At 37.6% G+C, this 14,832-nt stretch overlaps 1 protein-coding gene across 1 annotated transcript in view; it reads right to left on the reverse strand.

The window, feature by feature from the left end:
• The window catches only part of TMEM144 (transmembrane protein 144), a 30,884-nt gene extending 20,844 nt beyond the window's left edge, over window positions 1-10,040 (reverse strand). The window contains exons 1-5 of the mRNA XM_004450792.4: window positions 9,951-10,040; window positions 6,764-6,934; window positions 5,247-5,369; window positions 4,046-4,145; window positions 2,463-2,543 (exon numbers count right to left, since the gene is read on the reverse strand). Coding sequence (XP_004450849.1) covers window positions 2,463-2,543; window positions 4,046-4,145; window positions 5,247-5,369; window positions 6,764-6,872 — 413 coding nt within the window. The 5' untranslated portion in view covers window positions 6,873-6,934; window positions 9,951-10,040. The remainder of the gene's footprint in view (window positions 1-2,462; window positions 2,544-4,045; window positions 4,146-5,246; window positions 5,370-6,763; window positions 6,935-9,950) is intronic.
• Window positions 10,041-14,832: the final 4,792 nt, after the last annotated feature.

A 14,832-nucleotide genomic window follows, 5' to 3' on the forward strand; every position in this document is an offset into this window, starting at 1 on the left:
GCTTCCAGCTTGTGGCCTAACCTACTCTACAAAGTTCAAATGTGCCAATCTCCATGGTTGTATGAGTTAATTCCTACAATGAATTTCATCTATATGTATGTATATATGTTATGTATATATATGTGTGTATGTATATATATATGTATATATATAAACTATTTCTGTTTCTCTGGAGAACCATGATTAATACACAAATACTGCCCTCTAACTGACGTCCTAACATAATTTCCCCAAGTTCTCTGCCACTTTATAATAAGGATTGCCTTTCCTCCAGTTTCCATTGATACATTCATCATTTCCTTTTAAGGCCTTGCCAGAAGAACCTTTAACATCCATATTTCTACTAACATTCTTTTATGTTTGTTTGTTTATTAAGTCAGTTTATTTCAGCATTTTCCTTCACTTATCACATTTCTTTTTTTTTTTTCAGTTAAAATCCATAATTCACATGTTTTTGCTAATTCAATCTGCCTTCTCACACTTAAGATGACTTTGACCATACAATGATATTTTCTTGGACTCCTTTCCAATTTCTTAGTTATATAACAATTATTATTTTTAACCCTTTTACTATAGACTGAAATTTCTAATGTTGAGTTTTAGGCTACATGAGACAGTAAATTTCTTTCTTTTTTTTTTTAAATTAATTTATTTGTTTATTACATTCAGAAAATATGAGGTCCCCATATACCCCCCACCCTCCTCACCCCACTCCTCTTCCCACAGCAACAATCTCATTCTATTCATGATGATATATGTATTCCCCAAGATGATGGAAAATTTCCTTACAGCCCTTCTCACTTTTTCTGAGCCCTCATTAGAATTGCCTTTAATATCCATATTTCTACTAACAGTCTTTTCAAGACAATTTAGGACTTTTCTATCAAGTGGCTCAGAAATTTTCCAGTCTCTACCCATTACCCAATTCCAAAGTCATTTCTGCATTTTCAGATATTTGTTATAGTCACACCCCACTTTTGGTACCCAAAACTGTCTTAGATCTGATGAGACCAAACCCCAAATCATGCAGCAGGATTCCCCAGGTGCACTGACTGGTTAACACAGGGCCAGGTAATAAATGCTCAATGAGGAACCAGTATTTGAGCATGGAATGGTCATTGATAAAAATAGTGATCATTATAATGAAAACTGGGGTAACATATAGAGCATTATTAACCATGTGTCTAGTACCATACCAAGCACTTAACTATTCCATTTATTATTAAATTTTATTAAAATATCTTACGAGGTTGTTATTATTATTACTCCCCCCCTCCCCTACAGATGAAGAAACTGAACTTTCAGAAATGAAGTAATTTTCTCCAGGTCACACAGGTAGAAGTGGTAGAACATAAGTAATTGATTTGTAATTTTAGAGAATATACTCTTTCTAAAGAAAGAAATGTGAAGAAACACAATGCCTGATGGATTGGGTAAACTGGCCTCTATCATCATGAAGTCAAGACTAAGTGAGGCATGTCACTACAGTTTTTAGTGGAAAGAAATTGTTTTTAAGAGAGCAATTGAAAGCTAGAAAGCTCTGTGTATTGTACAAGATACAGAAAATTGCCTCAAACTAAAAATGTCAGGAATTTGCTGTTTTAGAATAATCTATGTTATTTCTTCTCCAGTTGGCCTGGAACCATTTTCAAAGGCAACATTTCAGTGACAAAAAGATTGTGAATGTGGCTGGAGAAAAGCCATCACTGCCAGGAGAAAGGAAATATACTGTTTTTTCCCAGAAGAATAAAACATTACTAAAATCTTTCCAGGCAGTAATATACATTATGTGAAACATTGACAGAGAATATAAACAGAATTCCAGGGAAGAAAGGGACTGAATTTAAAGTGACCTAATTCCTGTCAGAGTTTATTGACCAAACATTGCCACATAGAGATTCGAAATCATTTTCATCCTTTCATACAATATATACAAACTAAACACAGATACATCCAAAAGTAGGTATTCAAGAGAGTACGTGCTTTCACAGGTGAGAGAGTGGGTATAGAGTTGGGTTAAGAAGAGTGAGTGAGCGGATAAGGTAGTGGAAGCTGGGTAGTAAAGAGTGAGTAAAGTACCAGAGAGAATCAAGAGTTAATTCAGGGGCATCAGGAAGCCAGCATAACATTATTTGTACAGCATTTTTTAGTTTGAAAATTAATTTAATATACTATTTGATTCTAATTTATAAGCTATGCATTATGATCTTCCATATATTACAGAAAATAAAACCAAGTTCAAAGCAGTTAGGGAATTTTTTCAACTAAAGCCAGGACTCCCGACTCCAGATCTAGCACTTTCTGTCCTCTAAAACCAACTCTGTCATTGTAAATGAAGAAGCTGAGGGAAAATCATGTAGATTTTATAAAATACAGCTTTAAAAAAGTAAACATATTAGGACCTTGAAAAAGTATCCTAAATGTTTGGAAGAATAGCTAAATAATTAGAAAGGACTGTGTACCTTACTATTGATAGCCCAGCTCCAGTGGAATTTAGCAGGGGTTTTGAAACTTCTTGTGCATCAATTCCAAACCAACCAAACCTGGAAAGTGAAAAAGTCACATCAAATTAGATATTGTTGAAAATGTGCTCAATCATAATCTAATTTAACGGCATGGACTTGGGGCCAGATTCCTGGGCTCGAATCCTAGGTCCTTCACTTACTGTGACTTTGGATATGTTACTTATCTTCACTATGTCTCAATTTCCCATGTTTAAAAAAGGGATAATAACTGTACCTACCTTACAGTGTTGTTATAAAGATTAAATGAGTAAATGTATATAAAAGAATTTGTGAGTGTCCCTTTCTTATTAAGGCTATGGAAGAAATAGTAAAACAATAAATCAAGCAGTTAATTGACGAGAGTTAATTGGCGGCAATCTTGTACAGTACTTGAAACAGACTTCTATATAACTCTGTGGTTCAAAGTCCCTGCTCTTTGGCATCAGTCTAAATTCTTTTTTTCCATGCCTTGACAATGTAGTGATCATTACCAGGAATCACTGAGAACCATCCAGGGACCAGAGAAAAGGAGGCAAAAAGGAAAAAGAACTTTTTATTAGTGGGGCAAGGAATGGGGAGAGAAAGAAAAGGAGAAGAAACAATGTATTCGAAGTTAGTTTGTTTTGTTGTATTGAAGTTGGTGTAATGTTTGGGGGTGGTGGAGTGAAGTGGAGCAGTATTAGAGGGAAGCTTCAAAAAGTAAGAGTAACTGTCTCCATTCTACCCATTTCCCCAAGCTCAGTTTGATTGTTAATCTTAATACTGACTAGTGGTAGCAATGTTCTCTGGCACAGCACTGTCCAGTAGAATTTCCCGTGATGAAGGGGCTATGCTAAATCTGTGCTGTCCAATAGCAGCTCTACAGGAAGGCTTTCAAACTTTTCCTTAAAGGGCCGAAGTGTAAATAATTAAGGCTTCATGGCCCATATGGCTTTTTGCAAGTACTAGATTCTAACACTGTAATGTAAAAGCAGCCATCAGCAATACCGAAATGAATGAACTTAGCTGTCTTTCAATGAAACTCTATTTACAGAATCTGCTGGAAGGTCAGATTCGTCCAGAAGGTGGTAATTTACTGAACCTGCTCTAGAGGAAAATATGTACAATGGAACTGGAAGACGTGGGTTTGAGCTTTGGCTTATTAACACTGTAACTTTCAGCAAACTGTTCTTTGTTCATCAGCTCTCTTATTAATTTAGTACTTACCTCATGTATTTGTGAAAATGATGATACAATATGTCCAAAAAATTGATTGTCATGCAATAGAAAGGGAAAGGAAACCTCAGGTCCCTTTCTCCCTCCCTACTTCTATTCCCTAGAAATAAACCTTTACTATATCTTGATCAAACATCTTGATCTCTTATTTAGAGCTTAGGGCACATAATAATAAAGTGGCTTATTTTTTATGTGTCTTAATATTGTAATTTCTGTGAGGGTAAGAACCAAATCTTATTCCTCTCAGTAAACCTAATCTCTAGCACTCGCCTTATGTAGAGATAGGGTACAGGGAAGCTTAATTGAAATCGTTTTACTCGTGTTACCTTGAGCTTGCCCAGCCAGTTAATGAATTAAATGATCCCCAGATGAAGATTCCAAGGCCTAAACCAATGGTTTTGATAATTGGGACAACAGCAATATTCCCTGTGGATGTAACATACAAAAGAAAAGTGTTATTTCCAATACTGAAAATGCATTTATAAGTTGAATTCGTTTTTAATCTAACTTCAATTGAGGCTTAGCAGATTTGGACAAATTTAACACAAAGTACAGTTCCTCATTTTGAAATAAAATAACCACATTTCTTTAGCATTAAATTCCTGGTTATGATTACTAAAAGAACTGGGCCTAGGGTAAACTCCTATGAAAATAACTGAATTAGCTGCTTGCCTAATTGCTCAGAGCCTTAAATTGGGTCTCTCTCTCTTCTATGACTTTTCACAGAAGCTGTCAATGATGACATTAGCCATAGTTTTAAAATGACCATGCTCTTAGAGTCAAACTAGGGCCAATCACTGGCAGAAGTCTTTGGCCCCAAAGTGGCCCCAGACTTTGTTCTTGCTTACTGACAAATCAGGTGTTTTCCTCACATCTGTCAATGATACCAGCCCCTGCCTAAACAACAAGGAAAAAAATCCTATATCCTCGTCATCAGTTTCTGCCTTTCCTCTACTCCCCATATCAGCTGCGATGACCTATAGCATTCACATATGAACTATTTTTCAAATTAAACCCTTCCTGTCCTTTAATCCCAGTGCAACCTGTTAGGTAAGAATAAATACTCTGGTGGTTATAATGATTATCTGGATGAATGGTTGCTTTCTCTGCCCCCCTCTCCCTATTAGACATGATAAACATAATCATATTGAAGTATAAATGAGGTAAAGTTTAAATTCTACTGGAAAGACTATCTAATTAAAAAAATATTTTCTGATAAACATCCTAGAGAAAGGCATAACAGAGCACTTAAAATAATATCAGTTAGCTTGAACAGATAGAGAGTAATTGCAAGATTTTTGCTACAATAATTTTCTACCAGGCACTTAGACTGAAATCATTAAAAGTAAAAAAAAAAAAAAAAAAAAAGTACCAAAAATATTTATTGTATGTCTGAAAGAAACTAAATAGTTCATTCCCACTATCTATGACAGAATTACTGTTTTGTACTATTTCCTTCTTTTGTGAACAAGAGTTATTTTGATCATAGTGCTAAAAGATTAAAGAATAAGGTATATCATATATTACCTGTTGCCCAAATGCAGCCCCCAAGCATTGCAAAAGGCCAAAACTTAGGGCAATGTAATATCAGATTGACCATCAAGGCAACCAACCCTATAGCAGCACAAAGTACCCACTGAAGAAACATTCCTGGAAATCAAAGGACTTGATGTCAGTAGTTTAAACTGATTTGGTTAAATCAATGTGTACGAATATCTATGAGGTATTATTTTATAAGTGGCAGTAATTTATTGAGTGCCTATATGCCAGGTACTTTGCACATTTCATTTAATTCTTACAATTATTCTGCAATGTAGTTGTCCTTAATACAAAGATATAGACACTCACTCTGGGAGAGATTAAGCAAGTTGTCCAAAGAGCTAGTGGTTTATAGAACTGGAATTTAGACCCAGGTTCTTTGACTCCAACGCTTTTAAAATGAATCCAAAGGTGAAAGCAGTTGGCAAGACCAACAAAGTTTGTATTTTCATTCTGGAGGTATATTTATTGATGTCCCCCACAAAAATATGAAATTGAGGACTGCAGAATAGCATAATAGTGATTTAAACCTTTAGGCATCATTATGCCACCTCTGGGATAAAAATAGTTATTTACTGCCACAAGTAGATGTCATACAATTACAGTTTAATACCTGTCATGAGCCAGATATTAAAACCTGTGAACTATCTTTTGAGGTTAGGGTTACTCTACTTTTTATGCTCCATGTTGCCATTTGCCCATTATCTGAACATCACCTGGTGATATGAGGTATATTTATTCCTTTCTAAGACTTCTGTACCATTAGAAGTTTAGAAGTAGAAAGGATAAAGAAATAATCAATATTGGAAGAACTCAACATAGCACTACTGACTAACATTGGAAGATCTTTGCTTATTTCTCATTAAATAGTTGAAGAAAGAGAAAAATTGACTTTTTACCTCAGACAAAAAAGTATGATCATAGTGAAATCTTTTGATGAAATTACTTCAGTTAAGGTATAGCCCAACTCAGTCAGGAAGGGTCTTAATCCTATTACTGGAGTCCTTTGTAAGGAAAATGAAATTGAGACAGATAGAGACAAAGCCACAGGGAGCAAGAGCTGAAGGTCACGCAAACCCACAAGAGAAGGGAGAAGTCAGGAGACACCACCATCTACATTGCCCTGTGACAGAGGAGCCTCCAACCAAGGATCACTGGCAGCCAGCCCCAGAATTCCAGTCTTCGTGAAGAAAGCACCACCTTGATGATGTCTTGATTTGGAATTTCTCCTACTCTCAAAACTTTGAGCCATTAAATTCCCATTGTTTAAGCCAACCCATTGCCTGATATTTGCCTGAGCAGCCAACGATACTAAAACACCGATGGTCAATGAACTGGCATGGCATTATCAAAATATTTATTTTAAGCTATATTCGTTAGGCACCAGGGTCCACAAAATTTATTTCGGTAGTTATCATTTTAAAAAGACCAAAACAAAACAAAACAAAACAGGGCCCCACATTTAAAAATAATTTAAGGTTAATAAAGAAGAAAAAAATAATTACCATCGCCAGTATCACATTTTTTAAGTGGCACCAAGTTTGAACCAAGCAAAATGATAGCTACAGAAGAAGAGATGAAGCCAGTGGTTAGATGTGTTCCATTACTGCTCATGGTTCTTGTATCACCTGACAGCGAGCCGGTTCACTTGAGATGGTTATACTTTTCAAGAGCTTCTGAAATAAAAGAAATAAAGATGTAACAATTAAGAAATGGTGATCAATGCATGATATTTACTGACCTTTTCAAAAATACAGTATGATGCCACCTTGCAGATAAAGGGGAAGGACGTTATGAAATTTTATATTACATTCTCATTCCATGTTCACTTATTCATTTATTCTGTCAACAAAGACTTCTTATTAACCTATGATTTTTTAAACTTTGCCTTCAGAGCTTGAAAATCTATCTTCTTTCAAGATTTGGATATATTTTTATTATGAGAATAATATAAGAAACTTCTGTGTAGGTGGACAGGTATCATGAAAAGATAAATGGACTAAATTGTTTATTTCAATGGGTTGTTGTGAGGATCAAATGAGAAAGCACCTACAAAAAGACTTTCATAACAATCAAGTGCCTTAAAGCAAAAGCCTTCGTGATAGCTCAGATGTGAGATTAAAGGCACATTCAGGGTGTAGGTATTGCTGCTACATCCTTAGGATCCCGCAAAGGTAAAGGCACTTCTCTTCATTAGTAGTACCTGTGTATATTGTAAATAATCTATGAATCTCTGTATCTTTTTGTTCTTCAAAAAGCTGAAAAGATGGAAAACTTCCTTCAAGAATTTCCTAAAGTAGGGAAACGGACTTTGGCCCAGTGGTTAGGGCGTCCGTCTACCACATGGGAGGTCCGCGGTTCAAGCCCTGGGCCTCCTTGACCCGTGTGGAGCTGGCCATGCGCAGTGCTGATGCGCGCAAGGAGTGCCGTGCCACGCAGGGTGTCCCCCGCGTAGGGGAGCCCCACGCGCAAGGAGTGCGCCCCGTAAGGAGAGCCGCCCAGCGCGAAAGAAAGAGCAGCCTGCCCAGGAATGGCACCGCCCACACTTCCCGTGCCGCTGACGACAACAGAAGCGGACAAAGAAACAAGAAACAAGACGCAGCAAAAAGACACAGAAAACAGACAACCGGGGGAGGGGAGGGGAATTAAATAAATAAAAATAAATCTTTAAAAAAAAAAAAAAAAAAAAAAAAAGAATTTCCTAAAGTACAAGATCAGTAGTGAGTGTTGCATAGTATTGTCAGCTATTGGAACAATGTGATACAATTAGTCAGCCACTAGCTACATGCAGAAAAATTAAAGGAAAAAATTTCAACTCCTCAGTAATACTAGTCACATATCAAGTGCTCAGTAACTAGATGTGGTCAGCAGCTAACATCCTGGACAGCACAGATAATAGAACATTTCCATCATTGCTGAAAGTTCTATTGAATGGCACTGCTAGACTTTCGGAAAGGTCTGGTTCCTTTACGAAGAAATGGACCAAAACCACAAAAAGCCAAGAAGCAGCCATTTTTCATAAGATAACATTTGGAAAAGGCCACTGAACACAATTCACCTTCTTTTAGCTACTGAACACAATTCACCTTTATTTAGCCACCGAACACAATTCACCTTTTTTTAGTTGTACCAGCCACACAAGGAAAAAAAAAACCAGTCATTTTATCATAGGAGTTAATCAGCTCACATTTTGCATGTTAATCTTTAGTTCACCTTGCCATCAAAGATCTCTAGAATGGAATTTAGGATATTCCAGTCTTTTTTACTTCTTCTAAATCTGATATTATAGTAATAGCTTCATGAATAAAGTACATCTGAAATCATTTTCCTTTGTTATTTTACTTTATAATGAGAAATAGTTACTTTAAAAGTGTTTCATTTTTCCATGTATTTTTTCCTATGTATTCTTAAAGAGAATAATAAGTATACATCTACAAAATATGTTACAGTATTTGGCATTATGGACAATCTAAATGAAAACAATTTCAAAATCAGAAATTTAGTAAAGCAAATATGTATTTGAAATTGTGTGCATCTTCCTAAAAAAGATGCTGGTAAGAAAATATTCTTCATGGGAATGCAGTTGAGGAAAAGAGATACTGAAGTGTATTTAAGAATTGACACAGTGATACTATTTCAACAAAAAACAATAGTTTCACTGTTAGGTTCAAAGAAAGGTCTAGCTTTGCTGTGGCCACATCAGTTATTGCTCTAGGGTTTAGAATAAATAACCAGGATCAAGCTGGTGAATGGCTGCTAAGATAGGTCAGAGGTGCAGGAGGTACCTGGGAAGGATATCATGTGATTAAAAAGACACATGATTACGTAATAACTAAGAAACCTCTTTTATCCATTTTAATTAAAAACAAGCAAATAAAGCAAAACAAAACAAAACCTTTGTAAGTGCATAGATAGGAAGAGAATGCCTAAATTTCAGAAGTGGCAAATTATTTTGCCAAAGAACTCTCAACCTCTCAGATTTCACCCCAGACTGAGGATTGGCAATACTAGCTTTAAAGAAGAGTCTAGCTCTTTCTAAATCGACCAAATTCTTGCAGTAAAATAAACCAATATTTTATCTAGCACATTATTCTCCCTCTAAAAAAATTACCAAATTTATTATGTCTCAAACTACTTTTACGTAAAACCAAACATTATTTTAATGTTTACTCTCAAGCTTCCACAGATATTTTATATTCATTCTTTTTTATTTTCCTATTTTATTAGCTTTCCTTTATTTCATTCTCATATTATTAGTAAATATTCTCCTCTATCAACTTTTCTCACTAATTTAAACTCTACTAATTAAGTTTCTATACAGACCGTTTTACTAGAATGTTCTGATCAGCATAGCTTGTTGGACTTCAACTAAGAGTTTTTCCTTTTTTTTTTTTTTTAAGTTGAATTTCATCCATCTATTTTTTTGAGATACCGGGGATTGAACCGGGACCTTGCACATGGGAAACAGGCATTCAAACTGCTGAGCTATACCTGCTCCCCTAAAATTTCATTTTTAATTTCAGGTTAATTTATATCCTCAGTCTTCTGGCAACCTCTGCCACCTTTTGGACTAAAACTATGAGTGTTTAAATTCTGAGCCTAGGCTTTTCTTAACCATGGATCTATTTTTGAAAAATCACGAGACAACCTTCTGCGAAGGCTCCCGGTTTTCACTCGAGTCGCTGCACTCACCTGCCTCCGGGCTGGCGGCGGCCGAAGTCGTCTCGCTCCGCAGACTGCAGATCCGCCTCCAACGCCGGCGGGGGGAGCCAACGCCCTCCTCGTTCCCTTTGATCGCCCGGGCGGTCTCGCCAGGTTTTATTTCCAGCCCGGGTCCTTAACTGAAGACTGGGCGGGCGGAGAGGGGAGGGCTCTGCACCCACGACCTAGAAAGTCTCCAAGACACCTTAACTCGGGGCCTGCCAGCTGCTGTACGGGAGGGAATTGCCTTGTGAGTCAGGTGAGGAGTCCCCAGTCCTTTGTCAATCAAGTGGCAAACTAGAAAGGCTTTTCTGCAGTTCAAGAAGTGGTTGTTCAGGCAACTCTAGCAAGTCACCATCTCCAGATGTCACAGAGCTAGGTATTATCTGTACTGTATGTAAATAAAACAACAAAAAACAGTTGTAAAAGATTATCAAAAGATGATTTTTTTCCACTGGAGAATCAGTGAATTCAATGGAACCACTGATGTCACTTACATCACTTGTGACATCACAACTGTGATCTTGGAACAGCACATCCTTTTTAAATGAACTCAGGCCATTTATCTGTGTACTTACCTAATATGTACTGAATGCTTCCATGGTTTAGGCTTCTCAAGCTTAGCTACACATTGCATTCACCAAGGAGGTGTTTTTATTTTGTTTTGTTTTTAATACAGAATCTGAGCCCCATACCACACCAACTGAAACATAAAATAATCACTGGGGATGTGGCTGAGGAATCATTAGAATCATTTTTTTTTTCGACCCCCTCCAGGTGATTCTAACGGGCATCCAGGCTTTAGAATCACCATTCTAGATCAATAATTGTCAAATTTTATTGCTTGTAGGAATCACCTGGGGTGTGAGTGAAATTATAGGTTCCTGGGCTTACCTCTGACATATTGATATTTTGTTTTTTAAAAACTTTTTTGGTTCTATTATCTCTTTATTTTATTTTTTTAAATGTTACATTCAAAAAATATGAGGCTTCCATATACCCCCCATCACCCCCTCAACCCACTCCTCCCACTCCTCCCACATTAACAACCTCTGTCTCTTCTTAAATATAGGACCTAAACCCAACCCAGAACTGCTTCACTTCTTGATTACAAGAATGCTCAAGGTCATGTTGTTCAAACCCCTTATTTCATAGATTGAGAAACTGAGGGCTCACATTATTGTGAATTTCCTAAAATCTAAATGTGAATTTGAGGGTATCTGTTGCTGGATATCCCAGTTCATCACTTTTCACGTTGTGCCACAGAGGCAACCCGAAACTGTGTGACCCTCTGCTTAAAAAATTGCTTTCTTAGTGCATGAATACCTAAACATAAAGGCTCGTAATGGAAAGAGTTCTGGTAGGTACCAGAAGACCTGGGTTCTAATTTTAGCTTCACCTATTATCCATTTGTCTCTAGGAAAGTTATTTGATCTCTCTAAACCTATTTCCTCCTATGTAAATGCCAATAATAGAATCTGTTTGCCTCATCCTTTTATGTGGTCAAATATGTAATGTTTAATGTGAGTGTGAGGACTTCTGTGTTTGTTCCATAGTGTGAAGAACTTGGAAGTTCTCACCCCCATCCTCTCAACAAGAAAAATGTTGAACAACCTGAAAATAACACTCTTTTTAAAGTTATTAGAGAATTGAGATCAGAAGATGTAGCAGTATGATATAGTTATGAATTCCAAAAATAGATAATGGATTATGTTTGTAAACTGGTCTGTACCTGGGCATGATTAAATTATCATTAGGGCTTTGATTGGGCCACATCAGTAGGGTATTGTGTATCAGCCCTTGGTGGGTGGAACTCACAGATAAAAGACATGGCAATGGGAAGTGGACTTGGCCCAGTGGGTAGGGTGTCTGCCTACCACATGGGAGGTCCACGGTTCAAACCCCAGGCCTCCTTGACCCGTGTGGAGCTTGCCCATGTGCAGAGCTGATGCATACAAGGAGTGCCCTGCCATGCAGGGGTGTCCCCACATAGGGGAGCCCCATGTTCAAGTAGTGCACCCCATAAGGAGAGTCACCCAGCGCGAAAGAATACGCAGCCTGCCCAAGAATGGCGCCACACACACAGAGACCTGACACAGCAAGATGATGCAACCAAAAGAAACACAGATTCCTGGTGCTGCTGATAAGGATAGAAGCAGTCACAGAAGAACACACAGTGAATGGACACAGAATGCAGACAACTGGGAGGGGAGGAGATGGGGAGAGAAAAGAAAAAAAAAATTTTTAAAAGGCATGGCAAAAGATAGAGTTGGAAGGTTTTAATGTTGGAGTTTTGATGTTGGAGTTTTATGCTAAAGTCTGAAGCTGGAGCCCTGGGAAGTAAGCACATAGAGGAAAGAGACACAAGCCCTGGGAAGAGAGGAACCCAGGAAGCCTGAACCTGGCAGACTTGGCAGCCATCTTGCTCCAACAAATAGAAATAGACTTTGGTGAGGGAAGTAACCTATGCTTTATGAGCTGGTATCTGTAAGCTCCTATCCCCAATAAATACCCTTTATGAAAGCCAACAGGCTTCTTGTAATTTGCATCAGCACCCCTTTGGCTGAATAATACAGAGGGCAAAGCACCACTCTGAAAACTAGAGAGACAGGCAAATACCGAGATTAACAGTTTACCAGGAGCAGAAGCTGCTGGAGCCAGTAGTGGGTAGGGATGTTTAAACAGTAATTGACGAGTTGCTGGAAGTGGACTATAGGCTATTTGGAGAGTTGAAAACTTTATGACTGTCTTAGGCAATCCCTCCTGCCCCCCAACCTCCTTTAATGAGTTTTGCCTCCAGGATCTCCTCTAGATTCTCAGGTTGAAGATGGGAGGACAAAAATCCCTTCCTGCTTTGAGGGGGAGAGAGTGTGGGAGTCCCTTTCAAGTGGGAAATAACCCCTTTGAAATATATTCAGAGCATTCTGTTCTCCAAAATAAAGGTATGCCCTCAAGGAATCCACTTTATCCAAGTTTATCTTACTTAAGGGAAGGTCAACCAGACAATTTGAGTCCTCTTTCCAGTCTTCCTGACTGATGTAAGGGGAAGTAAAAAAAAAAAAAAGGTTAAGAAACTCTTTTGAAGGCCAAAGCTGAGGAACTCTGGACCAATTTTTTTAAATGTAGGTTATTAGATTATAGAATACTTCCTCTCCCCAATACCTCACCATCAAATCAACAATGCTTCAGTATCATAGCAGTGGATCTTAAATAAGAGAGCTGCAAGACAGACTATTTAAGAAGGAATTTCTATTGGAATTCAAAGATAACAGGGGAGAAAAATATCAACAACACTAGAAGAAATTAAAAGATTCTGACTGTACAGATACATAAGACATGAAATACAATCTAACTCCTAGCTGACTAAAATAAAATCTCAAACTAAAGTCCCATTTGCCTCAGTTTTTAATAGCTGATACATTGTGCAAAGCATGTTATAAAGCAAGAAAAAACACAGTCTGAAGAGACAAAGCAAGCATCAGAACCAGACTCAGATATGGCAGAGATTTTGGAATTACCGTGTCAGAAATCTAAAAGCCCATGATTACTATGATAAGGGTTCTAATGGAAAAAAGTGTAAAACATGCAAGAACAGATGGGCAATTTTAGCAAAGAAATGGAATCTCTGAAAAGCAAGAGGAAATGCTGGAAATCACAAACACTGTCACAGAAATGAAGAATACCATGGTGGGCTTATCAGGAGACTGGGCACAATCAAGGAAAACATTAGTGAGATTGAAGAAATGTCAGTAGAAACATTTCAAATTGAAATGCAAAGAGAAAACAAATTTTAAAAAAAGGAAGAAAATATCCAAGAATTTGGCAACAATTATAAAATAGGTGTAACATACATGTAATGGGAATACTAGAAAGAGAAGAGAGAAAGGAACAGAAAATATTTGAAGTAATAATGACTGAAAAACTTCCAAAGTTAATGACAGGTACCAAACAACATATCCAGGAAGCTCAGAGAACACCAAGCCGAATAAATATTAAAACTTTGTACCTAGGCATATTGTATGCAAACTACAGAAAAAAAAAAAGGCAAAGAAAATCTTGAAAAAAGGCAGTGACAGGACTAGGCCCCATCCCTAGTCCCCATAATTGTCACAACTTGCAGAAGCTGCCAGTTTATTATTAACCTGCCCCATTGTGGAAGGGCGTCCAGCTATTTACTCAGAAGGAGTCACATCCCATGACATAGAACAACCTCCTATCCCGAGCCTACGTGTCCTGATACAGTTCATTTCCTCACAAGAATAGACAAAGAAACCACATGACCCCATCAACATCCCCCACACCCCTAGAATTCTCTGACCCTTGCCCATTACCCCCTAGCCATCCCTATAGGCTCTCAGGTCTTACCCAAGCCCAAACCCACTCTCACTAAGCATGTTCCTGCCTACAGGTGTACAGTATAAATTCATGACTGCCTCTGCCAGGGGTTTCCCGAAGTTTATTCTTCAGACCCCCTTCATTGGGAGAGCTTCTCAATAAATCCTTGCCTGCAATTGCTGGTCTCCACATCCCAATTGTCTCTCCCTGATATCTAACAGTCAGGAAAAGAAATACCTTACCTATACAGGAGAAAGGGTAAGAATTACATTGGATTTCTCTTGCAGACTTTACTGCAAACAAGGAGAGAATGGAGTCAAATATTTAAAGTGTTGAAAGAAAAAATACCAATCTATATTCTGTATCTAGTGAAATTATCCTTCAAAAGTGAAGGAAAAATAAACTTTCTCAGACAAACAAAGCTGAAGGAATTTGTCAATAAACCTGCCTTGTAAGAAATGTTAAAAGAAATTCTTCAGTAAGAAGGGAAACTGTATAGGTCAGAAATTTGATTCTGCACAACAACAATGTATTGAAT

The sequence above is a fragment of the Dasypus novemcinctus genome, chromosome 1 (assembly GCF_030445035.2).
Source record: "Dasypus novemcinctus isolate mDasNov1 chromosome 1, mDasNov1.1.hap2, whole genome shotgun sequence".
NCBI classification, from domain to species: domain Eukaryota; kingdom Metazoa; phylum Chordata; class Mammalia; order Cingulata; family Dasypodidae; genus Dasypus; species Dasypus novemcinctus.